The 24179-nt window shown below is 38.4% G+C and overlaps 7 protein-coding genes and 1 non-coding gene across 9 annotated transcripts; 3 read left to right on the top strand and 5 right to left on the bottom strand.

Moving 5' to 3' along the window:
* Positions 1-1892: 1892 nt before the first annotated feature.
* Positions 1893-3445, top strand: LOC106381711 (protein yippee-like At3g11230). The gene is made up of 5 exons (XM_013821647.3): positions 1893-2331; positions 2597-2640; positions 2737-2845; positions 2923-2978; positions 3060-3445. Exons 1-5 carry the CDS (start codon positions 2236-2238, stop codon positions 3142-3144), a joined length of 390 nt encoding a protein of 129 aa, XP_013677101.1. The 5' UTR covers positions 1893-2235; the 3' UTR covers positions 3145-3445.
* Positions 3446-4127: 682 nt separating this feature from the next.
* On the top strand, positions 4128-8269 carry LOC106352352 (spliceosome-associated protein 130 A). Its single transcript, XM_013792002.3, has 3 exons — positions 4128-7263; positions 7376-7867; positions 7981-8269. The coding sequence occupies exons 1-3, from the start codon at positions 4249-4251 to the stop codon at positions 8116-8118; spliced, it is 3645 nt and encodes a 1214-aa protein (XP_013647456.1). The 5' UTR covers positions 4128-4248; the 3' UTR covers positions 8119-8269.
* Positions 8270-10253: 1984 nt separating this feature from the next.
* Positions 10254-11964, bottom strand: LOC106352340 (transcription factor DIVARICATA). Its single transcript, XM_013791994.3, has 3 exons — positions 11649-11964; positions 11035-11428; positions 10254-10878 (listed from the first exon to the last, which is right to left on the bottom strand). The coding sequence occupies exons 2-3, from the start codon at positions 11424-11426 to the stop codon at positions 10503-10505; spliced, it is 768 nt and encodes a 255-aa protein (XP_013647448.2). The 5' UTR covers positions 11427-11428; positions 11649-11964; the 3' UTR covers positions 10254-10502.
* A 197-nt stretch (positions 11965-12161) lies between these two features.
* Positions 12162-12234, top strand: TRNAR-CCU. Its single transcript has one exon. It is a non-coding gene; the product is annotated as a tRNA-Arg (tRNA).
* Positions 12235-13208: 974 nt separating this feature from the next.
* LOC106352323 (L10-interacting MYB domain-containing protein) lies at positions 13209-16445 on the bottom strand. 2 transcript variants are annotated; one of them, XM_013791976.3, is made up of 4 exons: positions 16301-16445; positions 15431-15724; positions 14380-14937; positions 13209-14014 (listed from the first exon to the last, which is right to left on the bottom strand). In XM_013791976.3, the coding sequence occupies exons 2-4, from the start codon at positions 15713-15715 to the stop codon at positions 13397-13399; spliced, it is 1461 nt and encodes a 486-aa protein (XP_013647430.2). In that variant the 5' UTR covers positions 15716-15724; positions 16301-16445; the 3' UTR covers positions 13209-13396. The 2 variants fall into 2 exon arrangements, with proteins under 2 accessions (XP_013647430.2, XP_013647438.2); XM_013791984.3 differs by having other exon boundaries at positions 15431-15719; positions 16301-16434.
* Positions 16446-17834: 1389 nt separating this feature from the next.
* LOC125584362 (probable sugar phosphate/phosphate translocator At3g11320) lies at positions 17835-19730 on the bottom strand. The gene is made up of 4 exons (XM_048752742.1): positions 19168-19730; positions 18691-18794; positions 18380-18608; positions 17835-18296 (listed from the first exon to the last, which is right to left on the bottom strand). Exons 2-4 carry the CDS (start codon positions 18759-18761, stop codon positions 18150-18152), a joined length of 447 nt encoding a protein of 148 aa, XP_048608699.1. The 5' UTR covers positions 18762-18794; positions 19168-19730; the 3' UTR covers positions 17835-18149.
* Positions 19731-20075: 345 nt separating this feature from the next.
* Positions 20076-21167, bottom strand: LOC106369202. The gene is given in 2 exon segments (XM_013809317.3): positions 20076-20608; positions 20611-21167. Coding segments are annotated over 2 exon segments (939 nt in total). The 5' UTR covers positions 21058-21167; the 3' UTR covers positions 20076-20116.
* A 40-nt stretch (positions 21168-21207) lies between these two features.
* Positions 21208-23523, bottom strand: LOC125579069. Its single transcript, XM_048742444.1, has one exon. The coding sequence runs from the start codon at positions 23521-23523 to the stop codon at positions 21208-21210; it is 2316 nt and encodes a 771-aa protein (XP_048598401.1).
* Positions 23524-24179: the final 656 nt, after the last annotated feature.

Raw genomic sequence — 24179 nt, 5'->3', positions numbered from 1 at the left:
TATATTCAATAACATATAATTTCATTAATACTTTGATATAATAGATGCTACAAATATGTTGTTTATGACTTTTCTCTTGAAAGAAATGTCGATAAAAATAAAGGAAGAAAATAAAAAAGAGTACGGGGTAAGGGAGATTAATGAGCATTGATATAATTGGTTGGTTGGTTGGTAAAGGGAGCACCGAACTTATGTAGATCAACCATAATCTCATTCATTGCCCCCTCTACTCAACTCTCATCTTTTATATAACCACGTGAAAAGTGTTGAACTTTGAGTTTGTACTTAGCATCTATTCTTGGTCAAAGTTTCATGAATATGATAACTAACACAAGTGAAATGAAATATATTTCAGTTTTTGTAACCCAACGACACTTCTGCTTTTTCTTTAGCTATTGTGGAAACTTTTTGTTCAGACCTAAGACTGTTAATGGCTAGTAATCTTCAACCTATCTCCCTAAAAATATTGGTGACAGGCCCTTCATGTTATGCCAGATAAAAAAACAAACATAAAGGTGGTAGGGACAAGAATGAAGCACCTTATCCTCTTGGGATGATTCAGGATGCGGCAAAGTACCAAGAAACCCTCTCGGATATTTTGAAGGACTAGCATAAAGGAGTGGTTGGTTGTTAACCCCTGAGACATTGAAAGTAAATTAACAGATCCATCTGAAGTGGTGCTTTAGGATCTTCCATCACCATTACTAAGCTTCCCAAAGGATACCCACCACTTAGTATCCCTGAAAACAAACAAAATACAATTCCTTTTTTAGCACCAAAACCCAAAGTCTCTCATCCTCATGTAGACTTGAAGTTAAAGAGGAGAAAACTGACTGTCAAGGTCACAAATCCCAGTCAATATAAAAGTGGTGCCATTAGGACCGCATATATGATACCGGGTGTTTGTGGCGATGATACACAAGTGATATGATGCGAGAGAAGCTGCTATTGCGTCCAATGAAAGTAATCAGACAAAGAGATTGTTCGCTCCACGTTCAAAAAATCTTGAAATAAAAAACAAACCATCGATAAGCCGTTACTGGTTCCTCTATATTCACTATTTATAATGCATTCAGACATTCCATTCCATCTAACATATTGTATCATGCAGCTTAGATAAGATGCGTAACTTACACAAGAGCCAACGAATAAACAATTGAAATATAACCCGATGAGACCTATAACACACTGAAAATACCAAAGAGAGATTAAACGGATTGGATCGTAACCTTGAAGGTAGTCAGAATGTTTTCGTCTAGTTCAAGAGCTCTTTGCTGTCTCCTGGTGAGCAGCTGATAGTAAGAGAGACGAGATTTAACTTGGACGAGGCAGTAAGAAAGAACGTTGCAGATTAATGCAGAATGATGCGGTTGCGTGGGTCTACGGCGGCTCTTCGCCAACTTTGAGGCGGTTTAGAAACTGAGATTAGTTAAAACTTTTCTAAAGACTCTTAATGAATCAGTGGGTTTGCATGTATGTAATTAAATTATTAATTTATTAGAGTAATTGGAAAAGAAAACAAACGGTCCATGGCGTTTAAACAAATACAATATTTGTGACAATACGTATGACTATTGAGAGCATTTCCAATAAATTTTTTTTTTCATGAAGTAAAATAAATTATAGAATAAAAATGTTCTAATCTTAATTTATTTTTCATAATGAACAAACAAAAAATAGATTATTCTATAAATAAAAGTGAGATATATAGTTGGGTTGTAACATTTTCTATTCTATATTTTATTTTATATTATCTTAAAGTGAAAAATAAAACAGTGTCAGATAAAAAAAAAACTCAATAAAGGATAAGAAGCAATCGCGTACACTCCATCAATCATCTAGTGTAATCTAGTGTAGCAACTAGCAATATGAAACAGAGTATATATATACACTTTTTAGAAAATAGTTACGTGTATTCACACTTTCACAGGCCATGACTTGGTCAGGTCCACGTTTCTGCAGAAGACGAACATTTTTTTTTATTAGAAAAAAATAGCTATCGTGAAAGTAAAAGAACAGTTAGCATTTTCTCCATTTTATAGTTTTCTTTTTGTCTTTCAAACAAATTCGGCAGATAATCCTAACGCGTTGTTCCGTAATTAATGATCTCTCCCATCTTATCACACTCTCCTTGATTTATTACATAGAGTTTGGTTCTTTTTCTCCAAAAGTAGATTTTTCTTAATTAGATTCCTGGAAGGAAAAAAAAAAGAAAGAAAGTAAACAGTTGATCGGATGGGGAGATTGTTCTTGGTGAATTTGGAAGGAAAGTCATACAGTTGTAGGCACTGCAACACTAATATTGCTCTCTGTTCTGATGTAGTCTCCAAGGTCTTTTCATTTTTTTCTGGGTGGCTTTTCTACTACGTATCCCTCTGCTTATTTGCTTGCTAAATCTTGATCTGTGTTGTTCTCTGATCCTTCATATTCAAACCACTGATCATTTTAATTTGATGATTAAGTAAAATCATGTGATCTACTAAATTAATTGTGGAGAAGAATGATATTGGTGCTTGCATTGTATTTGACTATGCCAATTTTATGAATCTTTATTCTCCATTATCAAAATCTTTTTTTTTTTTGCTCTGGTTTACAGTCTTTCCAATCTCGCCATGGGAAAGCTTACCTCTTCCGTAAGGTGTAAGTTTTCTATTTCCATATTTTTTTAATGGCCAAAGCTTGATATGAATAGGTTTATGCATGTTAACTAGTAGTCCTTGGATTTGGTGAGAACAGAGCGAATGTGTATGCTGGGGAGAAGGAAGATAGGATGATGATGACCGGCATGCACACGGTTGTTGATATTTACTGCGTCAAATGCGGCTCTTATCTTGGATGGAGATATGTAAATAAGAATACTTCCAAATCTTTCGTAGTCTATAATGTTTCTTGGTATCAACCTTTTGTATGTTTGTAATTCAGGAGTTTGCTTTTGAGAAGAGCCAAAAGTACAAGGAAGGCAAATCTGTTCTCGAAAGGTCTCTACTTCTCTGATTAATCTCAATCACTTTCTGTTTCTGTGAGTTGAGATGATGAATGTGTTTTATATACTTTGACAGGTACAAGGTATGTGGTCCGGATGAGAACAATTACTTGGTGGTGGCTCAAGAAGTTGAAGCTGGAGAAACTGATACTGATGAATGAATGAATGAATGATGATGCTTCATTCATCTCAATAACTCATTATCTGTTTTGTACATTCTCTCCTCCTCTTTCTATCATTCATTTTCATTGTCTTTCTTCTCATTTTGTGAACCATCCATCCTCCATTAGGTCACCACCTTCTGAGATCAATTGTTTGTGTTGCAGCTACTTTTAAAACACATACAATTAGAAGATATCTCATTATCTTATTTGTCAAAGCTTTTAAGTTTGTTTCTATGGTTCTTTGCTAAATGAATAGCAGTGCACATTCCTGTTTAGAATCATATTCAGTTTGTATTAATTCCAAGTCTTGACAGAATTTACCAAACTCATTTTGGTTCCAAACATATAAACATTTTGTAATCACAAGGAGGAACATGACAACACTGAGATCTCATCTCATGATATATGAATGTTACAAAGTCTGAAAAGACATGTTAGGTGATCTTATATGTATCTTTATGACTCAAATTATATGATGACATAAACATGTACTGTACAACAAGTCTAAGCTGGTTCACTTACTTACTTTCCTTTAGTTTGTTATACATCATAAGAACTAATATCATGGATTCAAAGAACTTTGGCTTGACCATTATAGTCTACCATATCTTAACTAGAGGTCTTTGGTTATTAACCAATAACCACACACACACACACACACAAAAGAGGTACTTTGGTCCGAGAAGTAACAAAATAGAGAAGACTAATGCATCTTTCAATAGTGTTTAAGCATTTACGCTAAAAAATATTCACAAATTCTCAACATTAGTGGTATGAAATTCTAATTTTTTTTTCCTATCAAAAAGCACTTCAAACTGTTTTTATATAACCAAATCAATTTACATACCACCAAACCGGACTAATAAAACAAACCAAGGGATTAAAAATATATATAGGGTCGGTCGTCGTATCTCAAGTTTAATTGGGCCTTAAATACAAAGGCCCATTAAACCTTCTAAAGTAAAAGACACAGAGAGAGAGTGATAGAGTCTTTTCCCGAAGAAGCAGCAGCGAACTAAAAACTCAAAGCCAACGATAAGAAAACGAAAACCCTAACGGCAACCCCCAAGGCGGCGCTCGGATCGAAGACGGTGACACGAGATGTATCTCTACAGCTTAACCCTCCAGCAGGCGACGGGAATCACCTGCGCGATCAACGGCAACTTCTCCGGCGGAAAGGCGCAGGAGATCGCCGTCGCTCGCGGCAAGATCCTCGATCTCCTCCGCCCCGACGAAAACGGTAAAATCCAGACGATTCACTCCGTCGAAGTCTTCGGCGCGATTAGATCCCTAGCTCAGTTTAGGCTAACCGGCGGCCAGAAGGATTACATAGTCGTAGGGTCGGATTCGGGTAGGATAGTGATCTTAGAGTACAACAAGGAGAAGAACGTTTTCGATAAGGTTCATCAGGAGACGTTTGGGAAGTCGGGGTGTAGGAGGATTGTCCCTGGGCAGTACTTGGCGGTTGATCCCAAGGGGAGGGCTGTGATGGTTGGAGCTTGTGAGAAGCAGAAGCTTGTGTATGTGTTGAATAGGGATACAGCTGCTAGGTTGACTATTTCGTCTCCCTTGGAGGCTCATAAGTCTCATACGATTTGTTACTCGGTTTGTGGTGTGGACTGTGGGTTTGATAATCCTGTGTTTGCAGCTGTTGAGCTTGATTACTCTGAGGCGGATCAGGATCCGACGGGGCAGGCGTCTAGTGAGGCTCAGAAGCATTTGACTTTCTATGAGCTTGATTTGGGGTTGAACCATGTTTCTAGGAAGTGGTCTGAGCCTGTTGATAATGGTGCGAATATGCTTGTGACTGTTCCTGGAGGAGCTGATGGGCCGAGTGGGGTTTTGGTTTGTGCTGAGAATTTCGTTATTTATAAGAACCAGGGTCATCCGGATGTGAGGGCTGTGATTCCGAGGAGAGCTGATTTGCCTGCGGAGAGAGGGGTGTTGGTGGTTTCTGCTGCTATGCACAAGCAGAAGACGACTTTCTTCTTCCTTCTCCAGACCGAGTATGGTGATGTTTTCAAGGCGACTTTGGATCATGATGGGGATCATGTGTCTGAGTTGAAGATCAAGTATTTCGACACTATTCCTGTCGCTGCGTCCATATGTGTGTTGAAGCTGGGGTTTCTTTTCGCTGCTTCGGAGTTTGGGAACCATGGTTTGTACCAGTTTCAGGCGATAGGGGATGAGCCCGACGTGGAGTCTTCTTCCTCTAATCTGATGGAGACTGAAGATGGGTTTCAACCTGTGTTTTTTCAGCCGAGGAGACTTAAGAACCTTGTTAGGATTGACCAAGTCGAGAGTCTGATGCCGCTCATGGACATGAAGGTCCTTAACCTTTTTGAGGAAGAAACCCCTCAGATCTTTTCACTCTGTGGACGGGGTCCGCGATCTTCTCTGAGGATACTGAGGCCTGGTTTAGCCATCAGCGAGATGGCCGTCTCTCAGCTTCCGGGTCAGCCAAGTGCGGTGTGGACGGTGAAGAAGAATGTGAGTGATGAGTTTGATGCGTATATCGTTGTCTCCTTCACCAATGCTACCCTGGTTCTTTCAATTGGTGAAACAGTCGAAGAAGTCAACGACAGTGGGTTTCTTGATACCACCCCTTCCCTGGCCGTGTCTCTGATTGGTGATGATTCGCTCATGCAAGTCCATCCCAATGGTATCCGCCACATAAGGGAAGATGGGCGTATTAATGAATGGAGAACTCCTGGCAAGAGGTCGATTGTCAAAGTTGGTTATAACCGGCTTCAAGTGGTGATTGCGTTGAGTGGTGGAGAGCTCATTTATTTTGAGGCAGATATGACTGGTCAGCTGATGGAGGTGGAGAAACATGAAATGTCTGGAGATGTGGCCTGCCTGGACATTGCGCCTGTTCCTGAAGGAAGACAAAGATCCCGCTTCCTTGCTGTGGGATCCTATGATAACACAGTGCGTATTCTGTCTCTTGACCCAGATGACTGTCTGCAGATTCTCAGCGTGCAGAGTGTCTCTTCCGCTCCAGAGTCTTTGCTGTTCCTCGAAGTTCAAGCATCAATTGGTGGGGATGATGGTGCTGATCACCCGGCTAGCCTCTTCCTTAACTCTGGTCTGCAGAACGGTGTTTTGTTCAGAACAGTGGTTGATATGGTGACTGGTCAGCTTTCTGATTCTCGTTCTCGGTTCTTGGGGCTGAAGCCACCCAAGTTATTCGCCATTTCTGTGAGAGGTCGGTCTGCGATGCTGTGTTTGTCTAGTCGACCTTGGCTTGGTTATATACATCGGGGTCACTTCCACTTGACGCCTCTCTCGTACGAGACTTTGGAATTTGCTGCCCCCTTTTCATCTGATCAGTGTGCTGAAGGTGTTGTCTCTGTTGCCGGGGATGCTCTAAGAATTTTCATGTTTGATCGTCTTGGGGAAACGTTCAACGAAACCATGGTTCCTCTGAGGTACACGCCTAGAAAGTTTGTTGTACATCCCAAGAAGAAGCTGTTGGTTATCGTTGAGAGTGACCAAGGAGCATTTACCGCAGAAGAGCGTGAAGCGGCAAGAAAGGAATGCTTCCAGGCCGGTGGAGCAGGAGAAAATGGTAATGGCAGTGCAGATCAGATGGAGAATGGTGGGGACGATGAGGATAAGGAAGACCCACTCTGTGATGAGCAGTATGGTTATCCCAAAGCCGAGTCAGAAAAGTGGGTCTCTTGCATCAGAGTTGTTGACCCTAAGACAGCTGATACAACTTGTCTACTGGAACTTCAAGACAACGAAGCTGCTTACAGTGTCTGCACGGTGAATTTCCACGATAAAGAGTATGGTACTTTGCTGGCTGTTGGCACAGTCAAAGGGATGCAGTTCTGGCCCAAGAAGAGACTAGTGGCTGGGTTCATACATATTTATAGGTTTGTGGAGGAAGGGAGAAAACTTGAGCTGCTTCATAAGACTCAAGTAGAAGGTGTTCCTCTTGCATTATGCCAGTTCCAGGGAAGACTGCTGGCAGGAATCGGACCTGTGCTTAGGTTGTATGACTTGGGGAAAAAGAGACTGCTTAGGAAATGTGAAAACAAGCTCTTCCCAAACACCATTATCTCTATCCAAACTTACCGTGACCGTATTTACGTTGGTGACATTCAAGAGGTCAGTGCTTCCTTTTCCCTTTTCATTTTTGGTTCTTGAAGTAGTATACTTGACGTTGTTGACTTAACCATAAGTGCCTTTCTTTTATTTTTTTTGTGTGTATTTGCTGCAGTCATTCCATTACTGCAAGTACAGGCGCGATGAGAATCAGTTATACATATTTGCCGATGACTGCGTGCCGAGATGGCTGACAGCATCGCACCATGTGGATTTCGACACCATGGCAGGTGCAGACAAGTTTGGGAATATCTACTTTGTGAGGCTGCCTCAGGATGTGTCGGAGGAGATTGAAGAAGACCCGACAGGCGGGAAGATCAAGTGGGAGCAAGGAAAGCTTAACGGAGCACCGAACAAAGTGGACGAGATTGTGCAGTTCCACGTCGGGGACGTTGTGACGTGCTTGCAGAAAGCTTCGATGATCCCAGGTGGATCAGAATCAATCATGTATGGGACAGTGATGGGTAGCATCGGAGCACTGCATGCATTCACATCCCGTGATGATGTTGATTTCTTCTCTCATCTGGAGATGCACATGAGGCAGGAGTATCCTCCTCTCTGTGGGAGAGACCATATGGCTTACAGATCTGCCTATTTTCCAGTCAAGGTCAGTATAAAATAAACCTCATTGTTCTCCTAAGCATATCGTAAGCTCTCTTGATTTTGTTTAATGACATTTTTGTTTTTTGCTGCATCTGCTACTTTTTTTTTTCAAAACAGGATGTGATAGATGGAGATCTCTGCGAGCAGTTTCCAACGCTTCCAATAGATTTGCAGAGGAAAATAGCAGATGAGTTGGATAGAACACCTGCTGAGATTCTCAAGAAGCTTGAAGATGCTAGGAACAAGATCATTTAGTTCGTTTGTTTGTAGTGTGCTCTGTCTAGGTGAGAACTGATGAATGTTTGTTCTTCTACTGCTGTTACAATGTGTGCAATTTTCAATTGGTCATTATGTAAACCACTATTTGAGCTTACAACTTGGATCGTAGCATACACTTTTGCCACTATTTGCTATATTTTAGTTTGGGTGTAATCATTCGAGATTGAGGTCGTCTTCTTATAACCCAAGGCCAAGCTAATCAAATATTGTAATGAATTTGATTCAGGGAATATAGAGACAAGAAAGTCAATTACTTCATACAGTCAAAGCATATAGTAGACATTAACATGCTCCAGGAGAAAAGCATTGATCACTCCTCAAATAGCTAGTAAAGATCGGATTGAAACAACTACTTAGTAACTCCATAATCTAAGAACATCTTGTTTCAAGATTAGTGCGCACGTAAAACCTAATCTCCTTTTCTTTTGGTTAATATATAGTTTGGAGAGGCAATCATGTAATGAAAGAAAAAAAAAAAAAAAAAATCATGTAATGAAAGATACCATAGTTAGAAAAAAATGCTACTAAAATATAGAAAATCTACTAGTTTTGTGTTAAAATATGTATATGTATGGCAATCTATGTAACAAATATGAAGTGTGAATAATTGTCCACATTGATATAGGAAAAAAGGAAGAAGATTCTCACTTTTATTGAAATCTTTTGTCATGAAAAATATTATATCCGTTTCCGAAAGTTTGATTTTCTAAAGTATTTTAAAAATATAAAAGTTTATATTTGTTGAATAGGAAAAAAATTCTAAAAAAAATTATTTTCAAGAACGGAAGGAATAGGAACTAAAAACACTATAAGAAAAAAAATTGCATTTAATTTTGAAGAAAAATAAAGTTTCACTAATGGCGTAAACTTCGCAAAAAGGATATGCTGATTAGCGAAATGAAAAATGTAATTATGAAATCAAGAACGTGCTTTGTTACGCAATATGCTTTTAAGACTACTTTTTAAATAAACATTCCTTTTTCTTGGTAATTGTTGTGCTTAATTAAACTAATTAAATTTTACAATTATAAAAATAGTTCAGCTTTTTGCTCGCATTAAATAGTTGAATGATATTTGATATGGTTATTATGATTAGGATAGCCTTAGCTTCTCGACGATTCTCGTACTTACGTGATTGGATCAGTGTTCTTCATGATGTTATTATCCTCACCCCAGGCCCTTTGTGGATATGTTGCTACTTGCTTGGTATAGTAATGCATGCAATAAATATTTTCCATACTTCATAATCAAGAAAATACATGTATAAGTCGGGCTAGTGTACTCATATAATAGTATAATCTTGAATTCTTGGACATGTGATTTTTTTCACGATTGGTATAGTTAAAAGTTTATAATAAAAACATGCGACTTTTATTTAGAAATTCTCTAAAATTGTCATTTGCTATGGAAAAGATCTAACAAGGCGTCATCTCACTTTAAATCTATATTTTACATTTCTTTATATATATTGTTCTGATCAAGGTTATCAGCATCGCAAATCTTAGTCATCAAAGTGTAGATATACACACACACGCATGTTTTTATATATGTATGTGCCAAATAGTGTGAACTGTATAGTATAGTAATGCATGTATGACGTGAGAACATTGAATGTTTTTGAAATTGGTACACATCAGTGTAGTGCATGTAGATCCCATCGAGGCGACCAGATCGAAAGTGACAAAAGAAACAAAGCCATAAAGTTGCGAGAGAGAAAGAAACAACTTTGTTTTCTTTATCCTAAATAGTACTAGCAAATTGCAATAGCATGTCACAAGTGATGATAAAGATTCATCTATAATAGAAGATAATTAATTCAAGCATTTCTTTGAATATGAACTATGCTAATACAGAAGATATGTAAGTAACACCATGTTATTTTATTCTGAATATGTTAATATACATAATTTTGGGTGAGGCAAAGGGGTTGGTTGGTGTAATAGATGAGAAGAATGAAATCCTTTGGTTAGAAGTGGAAAGCAGACTCAGCCTCTATTTTATATTCTCAAATCAATTGTTCAGACCTTCCCGCCTACACGCACACAATATTTACCTATTTTCCCTCAAATTAATTTGTTAGTTTAATATTCTTTTTTTCAATATAACGCCTATGTGGAAACAGGTATCAAATTTCAGTTTTTCTTCTTATTAACAACTACAGTTAATGAAGCAAAAACGATAATTTACAAGAGATTTAGTAAACATAAACACACCACACATATACAATCACAATATTCAGGTAAAAACAAAAACAAACAAGATCATGACACAAAAACACATATATAACAACTCGGACTCTTCACAACTCAGCTTCATTAGAACTTTGATTTTGGTCGTTGGTGATAATATTATATGCTACTTTAACTTCTGGCACTGAATACATTTGCTCCAGCAAAGCGAACGGCAGCATCAAAGGGAGAGGATGATGGAGAAAACATGTGATTCTGACTTATAAACATTCGTCCCTCCTCGGCATTATCCTCGTCGGCAAACCCTAAATCCGGGAGGATGTCTCTATGATCTGAAAAGGAACGGTTGAGATTGGCGTTTAGAAGATTAACGGTTGTGAAGTCGTGGATGCTTGGCCGGCGCTTATCCTTAGCTCCAGAGAGCTGTCTCTGGTAATACTTTTGAGCGTGGCTCGCAACTTGCGTCGGTGTCTTCGACACAACGAAGTTCCTCGATATGTTTCTCCAGTCTCCTTTCCCGTACTTGAGAAGCCCTAGCAAAAATCTCCTGCACAGAACAAGAAAATGTTAAGCCATAGTAAACAGGGGAATGACTTGCGTCGCAAGAAACAAAGCAATGTGAGCCCTAAGAAAACAGGGGAATAACTTGTCCCGCAAGAAATCTATAAAGGGTGACTTTACAAAATAAATAGTCTCTCTTAACCTGTGTTCTTCTTCTGTCCAAGGGACTCCTTTCTTTCGATCGTGATCAGATCCTCTGCCCCAGCTAGGTCGCTTCCGACACGTGTCCTGGTCAAACCCTAAAGGAGAAGAAGCTGAAAGGTAACCAGGAATAGGGACACGTCCTGCTTCTATGTCGGAAACGTCTTCTTCAAGCTTACTGTATTGCTTCATAACATCAAAAACGGTTTTACCAGGGATCATAGAAGCGATACTGAACCAGCGATCGGGTGAGTCTTCAGCGTATATCGCAAGGGCACGTTCGAACATCTTGTTCTCTTCTTTAGTCCAGACGCTGCTCGAGCTCATCATCTCTTGAACAACGAACCGGTTATCAGAGATAGGCACGTGAGAGAGGGGATGCAGAGTCTCCATACCTAAAAGTAAAGAAGAAAAAAAGTTAAAACTACAAACATAGCTCAAAGAAGTCCATCTTGTGTGTGTATGTGTTGAAACTTGAGGATTGATTTGTGGTATGTATTAGGAAATTATATAAGGTTTAATATATATATAGGAGTTTAATGATAGGAATCAGAAGTGGAAAAAATGACAAAAGGAAGGTAAAATCAAGAATCGTATACTGAAGGAATCAAGAACCTGATTTGGGTGAGAGATATGAAGCATATAACACCGACCCTCGAATCTGACAAGGACTCAAAGGTTTGAAGAATCTAATGAGAATCTGCAAAAGTTTGGTCGGTCGAAGGAAGACAAAAGCAGCCAAGGCAACCAGATGATAAGTTTCCTAGGATATAAAGCTGCGATGAGAATAGAGACAGAGTCAGTTGTTGTGAGAGGACAGCGAGGAGGAAGAGTATTATAGATAGAGAGGGTCACTATTGGTTTATGGGGGCACTGAGGAGGAAAGGAGTAAGTGAAATCTGGCGTATTTGGATTGGAGAAAAGCGAATGGCACCACTCAGATTCTTGCGGTTCATTTTTGGTGTCGGAAAAGATTTAATGGTTTATTTAAATGATTCTATTAATATTTTTTTTGATCAAAATTATAAATTAGCAGAGTAATACGACAAATTTATTGCTATCGTCTTTTTCTAGTCCACACATGATTATATAATGAAAAGAACAGCAAGATAGATAAGAATAACAAGAGCGCCTGTAGCTCAGTGGATAGAGCGTCTGTTTCCTAAGCAGAAGGCCGTAGGTTCGACCCCTACCTGGCGCGTATTTTTATTTTGGAGTTTATTTGACTTCTTAAATTATTATTACTCTGTACGTTTCACCTCTGTATTTTTGGCTTTCATAAATTCTGAACGACAAAGAGGTAATTAATCTAAACTAGACTTTTGACTGAATAATAGTTTTAGGGGGAGTTAGTGGGAGTAGAATTTTTATAGAATTGGTTGATTCTAAAAGTTAAGAGATTTGGTAAATTTGTAAAGAGTTATAAAGAGTATTTCATATTTTAAAAGTTTATGAAAATGTTCTAATTCAAGGATTTTAAGAATCTAGAAGAAATATGGAAGATTTTTGAAGTTTTGTCTTATGAGTAAAATTATCTAGAATTCAATTCCCAATAACTCTAGATTTGATGGAAACTTAGAATCATTAAAAACCAAACTTTTTGAATAACAAGAGATTTTGTAAGTCATTAAACAATCATCAAACCAATAACACTAGATTTTAGTAAGAATGTTAGAATCCACCAACCAATAACAATAGAATTTGAGAATTTTAACAATCACTACAAATCCATATCCCACTAATACCCCCTTACATTTATTCAGAAAACACACTGTAGTTTATTGACATAAATGATGACTGTTCATTAGTTACTATATATGTCGGTGAAGATATTTTTCCACAAAGTATGACAGAGTCAAGTAGCTAAAGTACATTAACTCACTATCTCCCTCCACTACAAGTTTTTTACTTCCACTACAAGTTTTTTACTTCCACTACAAGTTTTTCCTTAAACAGAAAAATCCAAGAAACTCAACCAGCTTTTGTTATTACAGGTCTACCAAACCAAAGTTTAATTTAAAAAAATATACTATCACGCTTTGAAATTGTTACAGCTCTACCAAACCAGCTATTGACTCTTTCTTGAATAACAAGTAAACAAACAATTCTTTTCCATATTACATTCCTCAAAGCTCAATAAGCGGATAGATAAAGATATCTTTTAGCATTTAGGAAAATCTAAAAGACTACTAATTAATATCTCAAAATGTTGAAAAGATAATTATACATTGCTCTAGGTTACTCCAACATATTTTAGAAATTACTAACAAACATTAGAAAAAAACTGTCATCACTGAAAAGATAAATAAACAGTTTTGCTTAATCACACACATAAGCAGGGAGGTCATTGTTAAAGGAGGAACTTAAGCAGCATGAGTAGGAGGACCAGCCTGAAGCCTAAGCAGCCAAGAGATTCTCAAACTTGCTTTCTTCAACTGCAAGAAGATCTCTCTGTACTCTTTCCTCAGAAACAAATCCAACGCAAACATGTAAAGATCACTCCCTGGCTCAACCTCTTCCATCGAATCCAAACGCTCAATACATTCACCAATAGTATACTCGCACTGCTTGGCCGAAGCCAACGGACTCTCCCTCATCCTCTTAGCCTCCAAAGAGTTATATACCGGAGTTCCAATCTCAACATCTTGTAACCGAGACTCTGCAAAACCAAGTCTCCTGCGATGAGGAGTATGAGTAGGCTCACCATCATAGTCATCATTATCATCATCATCATCATCATCCGCATCTTCGTCATCATCATCATCTCCATCTTCACTTCCTGTGACTGGCTCGTTTATGTAGAGAGTTGATAGTGGAGTTGGGTCATGTAGTAGCTGTGGTGACTCGGAATGGTCTCGTAGTTTCTTGCGGTAAGGACGGAAGTCAGCTTTTCCAGGTTCAATAACTCCTTTAAAGATGATTGCTAGTTTGTCAGCGCAAGGAACTTGTTTCCTTCTGAACTGTGTAGCTCTAGGGTTCTCCTGCATATAAAAAAACAGAAAAAAAAATTATAATCTTGTCTTCAGCTCCAAACACTTGAGTTTCCGGTAAAGAGGTGAAACGGCCTTTTTGTTATAAAAAACTACAAACACTTACCAAAATACTACTTCGGTTCCTAAAATATAGATTTTTTAGTGTTTTCATACATTAAATCACTATGATAAATGCATTATTTTTGCAATAATCAATTTCTAATAACTTTTAACCAATAGTAATTTTAATAAATTTATTTTATTTGTTTGAAGTTAACAATTTTTGCCTTGAAAACATAAAACATATATTTTATGAAACAATTTTTTAAAAAAATATCTATCTTAGTGAAACAGAAGGAGTAGTTTTTTTTTACCTCTAAATAGATTCTCCAATCCTCTTCTGATGCGCCGAAAGTACAAGTATTTGGATCCCATTTCATGATAGGAGCACCAATGAGTTGACACCAAATCTTCCAGGCCTTCCTAGTACAATCCCAGTGGTTTTTCAACTGAGATCTTGTGTACTTTTTCCCAGTGTTTTGATTAATGGTCTCAAGCATCAGTCTCCAGCTTTCCTTTGGATAATGTGTGTTAGGTCTGTTTCCTTTGTAAGTCTCTTGGACCAACAAATCAAGAAACAGCTCGTGTGTGGCTGGTGACCAGTACCCTTTCGAATGAGTGGTCGAGAAATCAGATTCAATCTTCATATCATGATGAGTTGAGAAATTAGACGCTATCTGCATATCGTGATCATCATCATCATATCCAGTATCAACTTCTTGTTCAGGATGATGATGCCTGCTTCTACGCTTCCTCTTGCATTTGCTAGAACCACCTTCGTCATCTCCTACGTTACTACCTTCAAAGATAATCTCTAGCTTCTTGAGATACAAAGGAGGACTCGACCGAAACGTACCAGCATCAGGATTCACCTATGATTAAATCCAAACAACAAATCATCTCATGCATAGCTTTAGTTCAGGGACGTTTTACCACAAACCGAAAACCGAACCATAACCACCCGAACCGAAAAAAAAAGATCCAAACCGTTATAAAAAAATATCTGAATGGAACTTAAGAGTTAGCTACTTTCGGGTTTCGGATACGAGCCATGCCGAAATCCGAATTAGAATCCGAAAATATCCAAAATTAATTAAATATATTAATTTTATATATATTAATTTTTTTTATAAATTTTAGAGTATTTTTTTGGTCAACTTTTTAGTTTTTCAAAATATTTTTGGGCGATATCGTATATTGGTTATAATCCAATCCGAACCGAAACCAATCCAAAAATTTAGTAAAACCCGAATGACCTTATGAGCGTACTACCGAAAATCCAAATCAACCGAACCTAATCCAAACGGGACACCAAACGCTCAAGGCATATATAACCTTAAGAAACACCAAAAAATTCACACATACCTGCAAATAGTTAGCCCAGTCTTCAGCAGTGGCACGGAAAGTATTAGCCTCAGGGTCCCACTTCATATCGCTGCACTGAACAAGCCTACGCCAAATCTTCCACTGCTTGCACATTGTGTCCCAATGATTCTTAAGCTGCTTCTTGTTAAACCTCGCCCCTGTCCTCTCCTGAAAAGGTTCAAATAAATGCTGTGTTCCAGGTTTGTTCCCTCGCAGCTTCTGCTCCACGCATAGCTCCACGAATACTCTGTGGTATTCAGGTTCCCACGCAGCTTTCCCCTTCATAACTCTTCACTAAATACGCGTGTAATATAATTAAGACAGGGAAAAAAAAACATAAGTTTATGTCTGGTTAGTGTCTGAATCTTAATGTAACCCACTAGATAACCTAATTAAATTGCAATTGCTTTACTTGGAAACATTACAGGACTTGTATCCACAAAAAAAAAACATTAGTTTCTTTCCGACACAAGATCACATCATGTCTTAATACAGAACTAAACCTCTGGTTAGTGTCTGAATCTTAATGTAACCACTAGCTAACCTAATTAAATTGCAGTTGCTTTACTTGGAAACATTACAGGACTTGTATCCACAAAAAAAAACATTAGTTTCTTTCCGACACAAGATCACATCATGTCTAAAATACAGAACTAAACCTCTGGTTAGTGTCTGAATCTCAAAAAAAACATTACAAAAACTTATATCGACTGCAAATGCATAACAGTTAAGCAATTGCGGGTTAGCTCTTGACGCTAGATCCACTGATCTTTTACCCTAATCGATTTTGCCACACACGCATCGCATCACGATCGCGAAATTGGGTATCGCACGAGAAACGCGACTGTAAAAGAAAACGTGAAACGTTACCGGAAATTAGAATTGAGCGGTGAGAGCGATCTGGTGAGACCACAATTGTGGCGGTGTGGCTGCAAAAAAAAAAAAAAAAAGGAGATCGCAATTTTTTTGCCTCGCTCTCTGTGATTTTGGCGTTTGCGCCGCTCGGGACGGAGCTTTCTGGCTCTCTAGGCGATTTCATTTATACCGGTTAAGCCGGTTTACTTTATTGGGAAACGTTTTTTGTTGTGTTGACAGGTTTCAACAAACAATATGTCCAACAGATTTCCTCATTAATTCAATTAATGTTTTATGTGGATTTTAGTGTTCATTAAGTAGATGGTCAAAATATTAAATTGAAGTAGATAAATCAATTTATTGATTGTTTGGTTTTATATGATAAAAATCAATTTAGCCACTTATATAAATTTATCCTATGTTACATTGAAACGGAAACAGATAAATGGAAACGAAAACGGGTACGTTGAAGCGGAAGCGTATGGAAGCGTAGAAGCGAGATTCTTAAAAAAATTAGGAAGCGCGTACGTATTGTAAGCATATCCATATATAAGAAAATTTTAAAAAATCTAGAACTAAAATTTATATTATTTAAATTTTAAAATAAAGTATTTATTCATTTATAATAATTTTGAAATGATTTCATATTAAAACTGTGAAAATACACATAAATTAAATTTAAAATAAGTTATTATATTAATTATTTTTAATACTTTACAATTAATTAACATAATATATCTGAAAATATGATTTATCTTTCGTAAAAACCTTAATGCATAAAGATAATTTATAGTATTAATTTTAATATTTGTATATTTATATTCTCTCTATTTAGTAGTATTAAAATTTGGATTTTATGTAAATTAAAAACTATACTTTTATATTTTTATTGATATAAAACATTGTGTTTTTTTTTAATAATGAAAGCATGATTCCAAAACGGAATCGTAAGCTTCCAACGTATTTTTAAGAGAATATTTAGAAGCGTTTTGGAAGTGAGATTCTGAATCGGAAAGCGGACGTCCGATGAAGCTTCCGTGCAACATAGGATTTACCACTACATTTTTATAAAGTTCTATGACATTACTAGGTACATGCACTGATGCACATTTATACAACTGGCCTTTTATCATTGCTTGGCTGGATCATTATAGCCAGAATGCTCTCTTGTTCTCTGGATAAGATTCAAGTGTTGATTGTTCCAGAAGAACATGGCTCTCACATTGTCTAGTCTCATTTAGTTATCCTTGGTCTTGAATAATCTCTTGATCAACATATAAACTGAGCATTAATAGAACAGTCATTGCAATACAGTCCCGGTCTTTGCCAAAACCAAGTGAGAAAAGTAACCATCAACAAGTTTCCGGTTTTGTTTACAACCGGTTTAATAACAGATTATGGATCAGCTTCTAGTGAGTCGTTATTTCACATTTTCAAATGTTAGATGATGATTGTGTACATAATTACTCACATTCAGCTGTCACTACAGAACTTTGCCTGAGATAATCCTGGAACTACAGAACATAAGTTGGATACATAGACAGACAGGTGGAAGAAAAAGGCTTTTGTCTTTTCCATTAATTAATCAATGTTAATATTACAAAACTAGATGTAAAGAATCGACAAAAAAGACTAAAACGAAGTTACTCTTAGGTACAACCTAAGACAAAAGCTGTAGAAGATCAGTAAACAAAAAAAAACTTATTTGAGAAGTCCTGTAAATGATTGCTTTAGGTAACTCTGATCCTTTGGTGTTGTTAAATGGACTAAAGATGCTGTGTAAGGGTTTTTTGTTCACAGCAAAAGAAACTTGCCTTGTGTTGTTTACCTGAGGGACCTAACAAATAAAACGAAGGTTCTGTTTTCATTTGCTTCGTTTCTTGGCTTCGCTATATAGGATAACTCCGCAGACCGTGAGCGAGTAGCCCAACATTCCAGTCATTGAGACAGGATTCTTGAATATTAGAATCGAAACCACCACTGCTACTGCACCTTTGGCGTTTCCTAGCACCTGTCATATAGAAGTTTATAAGAGATGGTCACGCGCAGAATGGCTTTAGATGATGGTAATGTATAGAAGAGATGTATTGATACCTGCAGAGTCAGAGCGCTTGTGTGTTTAGTGACTAATAAATTAGTCAAGTTCACGAAATAAGCGAGAGCAGAATTGAAAAGCAAATACCAAACGATTCTAAAATCGTCTCTAGCTAGTGCGATTGTAATGCCAACAACGTTCTTCTCCATGATGAGTGTAGCAGAAAGAAGGAACACAACAGCAATGGGAGCCATGTAAAGGAGGAGATTCATGGAGTTTAGCTTCTCCCTTCAAACAAAATTTCATTAAACACTTCCGAAAGATAGAACCTTAGCTGATAAATCTCCTAAAAGATGATACTATCTCTTACCCTTCAGAAGATAGCAAAATCCCTTGAAGAACTGATTTAAGCGCTCTCGCAGCTGTGGCTGCAACGCACATAATGAATCCAAACAAGTGGAAACTTGGTTCACCCTGACATATACATGAAAATTAAAAAAAAATTAGATAAGAGTGTCGAGACATAACAAGAACAATTCCTCTTCTAGGCAAAACTTTCACACAGCCACATAAAGTTCATACTGTGAAGTGATTGAGGTAAAGCAATGAACTTTACAGAACTCAGCAGCTTAAAGCTCAGACCAACCCCCAAAAGGTTCTCTAAAGTGAATTGTAAGTATGATCTATTCCTAAACCAAATCAAACTCCCTTTATTACCCTCTACTTCAACCATTACTATCTCCTTAAAAGCTTGTAACTTTAGCTATAAAACTACACATTTCACTAATTGGATCATCACCCATCTGAATATTCACAAGCCAACTCAAAAAATCAAAAGAAAGATCACATTTTTAAACCGTCTGCATAGGGACCATCCTCATCCACGCGATGGCGAGGTAGCTGAGGAGGGAGCACGCGGTCATGTGGCACATGGTGAGGAGGATCGGGTACTTGAACCCGTAGCTGCTCAGCAGGTACTTGTTCAGGAGCAGGACTCCGATGTTGGACGAGTACCACGACGCCACGAGGCCGATTGTGAAGAACCGGCCGTTCGACGCCGACGCCATCTGGAAAACGACGTCGATTCTGGTTTATTAAAGTCAAATCGATCTGTGGAAGAAGCAGAGAAGGGTCAATGAGACACTTTGTCTTAAAATTTTATTTTTGTTTCATAAAAAATGTTGTTTTGTATTTCTAATAAAAAAATTTCAAATAAAAGTTCAGTTTTATCTCTATTATTTTAATATTTTAATGAGAAACAAAAAATTATTTAGTGGGTGAACAAAACGTAAAATAGAGTTTTTAGATAATTTTTTTAATTTGCTCAAGAAAAAAAGATAATTTTTTTAATATGTGTGCAAAATTTCCAAATTACACTTATTAAGAAACTATTTAAATAACTTTTTTAATTGTTTGATAAGATTGACATAAATTGATTCCTGGAATAATAATCAAAGTGTCATATGAATGTATGAACAAAGGAAAGGAACGTCTGACTTTACTAGTTAAGATTTCCTCTTCTTTTTTCTTTGTTCTTTTTTTATACTTACGGAGTAAAAACTATGTTTATCAGTTCGGTTTGAATTTGATATGGACTTTTTTGAAATATATGTAGTTTTTATATATAAAATAACATGTAAAAGATATTTTATATTAATAGACTCATCACAAATTTTAAAACAAAGCTAAATAGCGACAGGTAGTAACTATTCTTTTAAACAATAAATATAAAAACCCTAGAATCTGAATAAACAAAACTTAAATAAGTAAATAACTAATCAATGGAAACTAGATCTTCATGAATATTTGGTGGACGAAACAGCTTTAAATTGTATCTGTACTTCCAAAGAACCTAGTTTGTCCAAGTAAACCTTCTCAAGATTAGCCAACAACACCAATTTATGCCAGCCCAAATTTGGGGTGGAGTTGCTGAGCTTTTGATTAATCGTCCTAGTCAAGTGGTCGCATCCAAACGGGTCGAGAATTCGCATTTCACACTGCACGTAAGTCTCCTCACCTGTCTTCACTGTTTCATCATCGGCTATATGCAGAAAGAGGGACAACCATGCGGAATATGTAGCGTTTAGACCCTTAGGATACAGCTTCAGCACCCAATTCCTTCCTCCCACTAAGATCTTGCTTGATACGTAGCAATGCTCTTTCAACTCAGAGAATTCTTTGAGCGTCCAACAGAATTTTGTTTTAGAGTATTCCTGAGTAATGGAGACAACTTCCCAATTGGTAAGTGGAACCATCACATCGACGCCAAACTCACAGTCTCACACTGATCATCTCCATCAAAGACGTATCCGTTTTTAGGATCGTTGAACGTATCTAGCGGAAGTACTTGCGGAAACCCATGCACCAGTCTTAATGCATTGAACTGCTTCTCTTCATCGTCTTGAATAGTAAAGTATTTGTTTTCTTTCTTGTTGTAGATGAAAAAGGTGAGATATGCCAAGATAGTGGACGAGACGCTTTCGCTATCTAATTCAACGTACATTGAAACAAACCCTGTCCCGTTGTCTTTTTCGTTTCCTTCGGGATATACAACCAACTTCCAGTTATATTTGCCGGAAGAGAAGGTACGGGATTTGTATCCGTCAGTACCGGAGAAGAGAGTCTTGAGCTGAGAGAGGCTTTGGATCTTCATGGAATAGGTAGAAGGAGGACGATGTCCAAACTTGCTAGTAATGGTAGTATCTGATACGACCCATAACTTTTCTGTTTTCGACATTATGTTGCAGTTTATGAAAGAGATAGGAAGAGAAAAAAAAAACAAATTGTTAAGAGGATTTAAACCAACTTTATGCTATAAAGATCACAAGACGAAGCAATGAAACACTCTTTTTTTTTTTTTTGAACACAACTAATTCATTCATTCAAGTTAAGTCTCGGCCATAAAAGCCTCTGCAACCACCAAACATTGTTTTGCTAAGTTGTCAGCCACCGCATTAACATCACGGCTTATCCAATAAAAAGAAACAGAGTTAAAACTAGAGGATAGGAGGATGATGTCTGAGACAATTCCATAAACTTCCAATGGTATCTTCTCTTCACTTATGGCATTTATCAGCTGAGATGAATCAGATTCAAAGCAGACAGAGTCCAAACCCAATTCAAGGCATTTCGCCATAGCTTCTCTCATTGCAATGCTCTCCGCAACCAGAGGCGAGTGGACATTCAGCTCAAAGGCAGAAAAACTAAGAGGCACATTTCCATCGATGATGTTCCACCCAAGACCCGCAATACTTCCAGAAGCTTTCCAAGCCGCATCAGTCCTGCATTTTATTCTCTCTTCTCTTGTTCTTGCTGGAACTAGGTTCCTTTTTGGTAGTTGTGTCTTCTCTTGTCCATTCTGCCATTCTCTCGCCCCTGCAATCGCTTTTGTGAGGATGTCCTCCGGCTTCGAGGTTCTGTTGTTGAAACAGAGGTTGTTGCGGGCTATCCAAAGCGACCAGAGTATCCAGGGGGGGAGGTTTCCCGTAGCTAGACCTGTCGGGGGTAAGCACGTTAGGTTCTTCAGGTGTTCCCAGCATTCCATTAAATCTATAATTCCGCTACTGTCAAAGCCAAGGTTGAAGGGAGCAGCGAGCCACACATCCTTCGCAAACTGGCAGTGGAACAGAAGATGAGTTATAGATTCAGGTTCTCCACATCTCTTGCATCTTGGGTCGACGTTAATATGTCGCTCGATCAGTCTAGTTCCCACAGGGAGGGCTCTACGCAGAGCTTTCCATACAAACATTTTGATTTTGGGTGCAGTGTTGAGACCCCAAACGCATTTGTTCCAGTTGAAGTCAACTATGTTTTGGTTGTTTTGGTCATCTTCATCAACCTGGGACAGGCTTGCAACTGCATATCCAGTTTTTGTCGAGTACTCTCCTGACTTAGTACCTAGCCAAACCATTTTGTCTTTCGCTCCCTTTTTGCTTGGTTTTATACTCAGAATTTGCTGCTCGTAGGCAGGACAGATACGTCTAATTTCCTGCAAATTCCATTCCGTAGTTCCGGTAACCAGCAGGTCAGCAACCGTACTTTGTGTGTACCTCTCTGGTGGGGGGCCAAAGGGTCTTTCCGGTTTTACGAAACTGAGCCATGGGTCACTCCATATCTTGATGTCTTGGCCATCTCCGATCACCCAACCTAGATTCTGTAGTAGCAGGTTTCGTCCTATCAATATTCCTCTCCATCCATGGGAGATCGCATCCGTTTCAGGGCAGAGTAAGAAGTCCTCCGCTGCACAGTATTTTCCAAATAAAGTGCGTCCCAAAAGTCCTTCAGGGTGTTGAGTTAGGCGCCAACTCAATTTAGCCAAGAGAGCATCGTTGAAACTTTCAAAGTCTCGGAATCCAAGTCCACCTCTAAACTTTGGCTGAGCAAACTTATCCCATGCAATCCACGCCATTTTCCTCTCGCCTTCTCTCTTGTCCCACCAAAAACGAGTAACCGTAGACTGTATCCTCTTGCATAGCGAAATGGGGAGTTTAAAGCAAGTCATAGAGTGGGACGGTACAGCGCTGAGAACACTTTGCAGCATGACCATTTTTCCCGCAGTAGAGAGAAATTTTGTTGACCAACCACTTGCTATTTGCTTGATTCGATCCACTATTGATGCAAAGAGGTCCTTCTTCTTCCTACCGAATTGCTCCGGTAGTCCCAAGTATTTTCCAGTACCGCCCTCTTTTTGAATTTGGAGGTCATCCTTGACTGCTTGCTTCAAATCCGAAGGAGTATGCTTCGAGAAGGTGATGGCTGACTTCTCGGGGTTGATAGTCTGTCCTGAGGCCTCCTCATATCGTTGTAATATGTCTCGTAAGGCAGCTCGGCAGGTCGAATTAGTGCTCAAAAAGAACATTGTATCATCCGCAAAGAGGAGATGATTTATTCGGGGACACCCCCTTGCAATTCGAACGCCTTGTAGTCTTCCTTCTTCTTGTGCTCTGTTACAAAGTCCCGAGAGCACTTCACTACATAAGATGAATATGTATGGTGAGAGTGGGTCTCCTTGACGGATACCTCTACTCGGTGATACCTTTCCTCTAGGCGAGCCGTTGATGAGAAAAGAATATGTAACAGTGGATATACATTGCATGATCAAGTTTATCCACACTTGATGGAATCCTAGTCGCTGTAAGACCAGTTCAATAAACTCCCACTCCAACCGGTCGTATGCCTTGCTCATGTCAGTTTTAACTGCCATTGAACAATGCTTTTCCGCCTTAGATGTTTTGAGGTAGTGGAGAACTTCATGAGTGATTAGAACATTGTCCGAGATCGCCCTTCCCGGTACAAAAGCCGACTGGTTTTCTGAGATCAGTGATGAGAGCAGGGGCTGGAGTCTCTTCCTTGCTTCTTGAAGCTGTGAACCGGAAAGGTTCAGCTTGCCTTTTTGTTGTTGTTTCAGGAACTCTCCTGTTAGTTGTTTCCTCAAATAGGCTGTTCTGTTCTTTTTCTTTAGCTTTCTTCTCTGCCCTTGCATCCAGACAGTCTTTAATCTCATGGTCCAGTCGGAAACATTTTGAGCAGTGTTTCTCTAACTTCTCGTATATCAGCCTGGCGGTTACTTCTTCTCCAGTTGAATACTCGATGACAGAGGATGTTATGAGGGGTAGTCGGCCGTTTATCTGAACTCTCATACGTACCGAGGTGGGAGTAATCTCGGAGGTTTCAAAGATTCCGATATCCTCACCAATGCTTTTGATTGTACCTTCTTCCCAGAGATGTAAAGGTATACCTTGAACTTTAATCCAAAAAGGTATCAGCGACGGAAAGGAAGGTGAGATAGTAGGCTCCCATCGTTGGAGTATGACCATCCATCTAGCATAGTGGTATGGTCTTTTCTCAAGAACAGCTAGT

Source organism: Brassica napus, chromosome A1, assembly GCF_020379485.1.
Source record: "Brassica napus cultivar Da-Ae chromosome A1, Da-Ae, whole genome shotgun sequence".
NCBI classification, from domain to species: domain Eukaryota; kingdom Viridiplantae; phylum Streptophyta; class Magnoliopsida; order Brassicales; family Brassicaceae; genus Brassica; species Brassica napus.
Note: the sequence above shows the minus strand (reverse complement) of the source record. Positions and strands in the feature narration are given on the sequence as shown.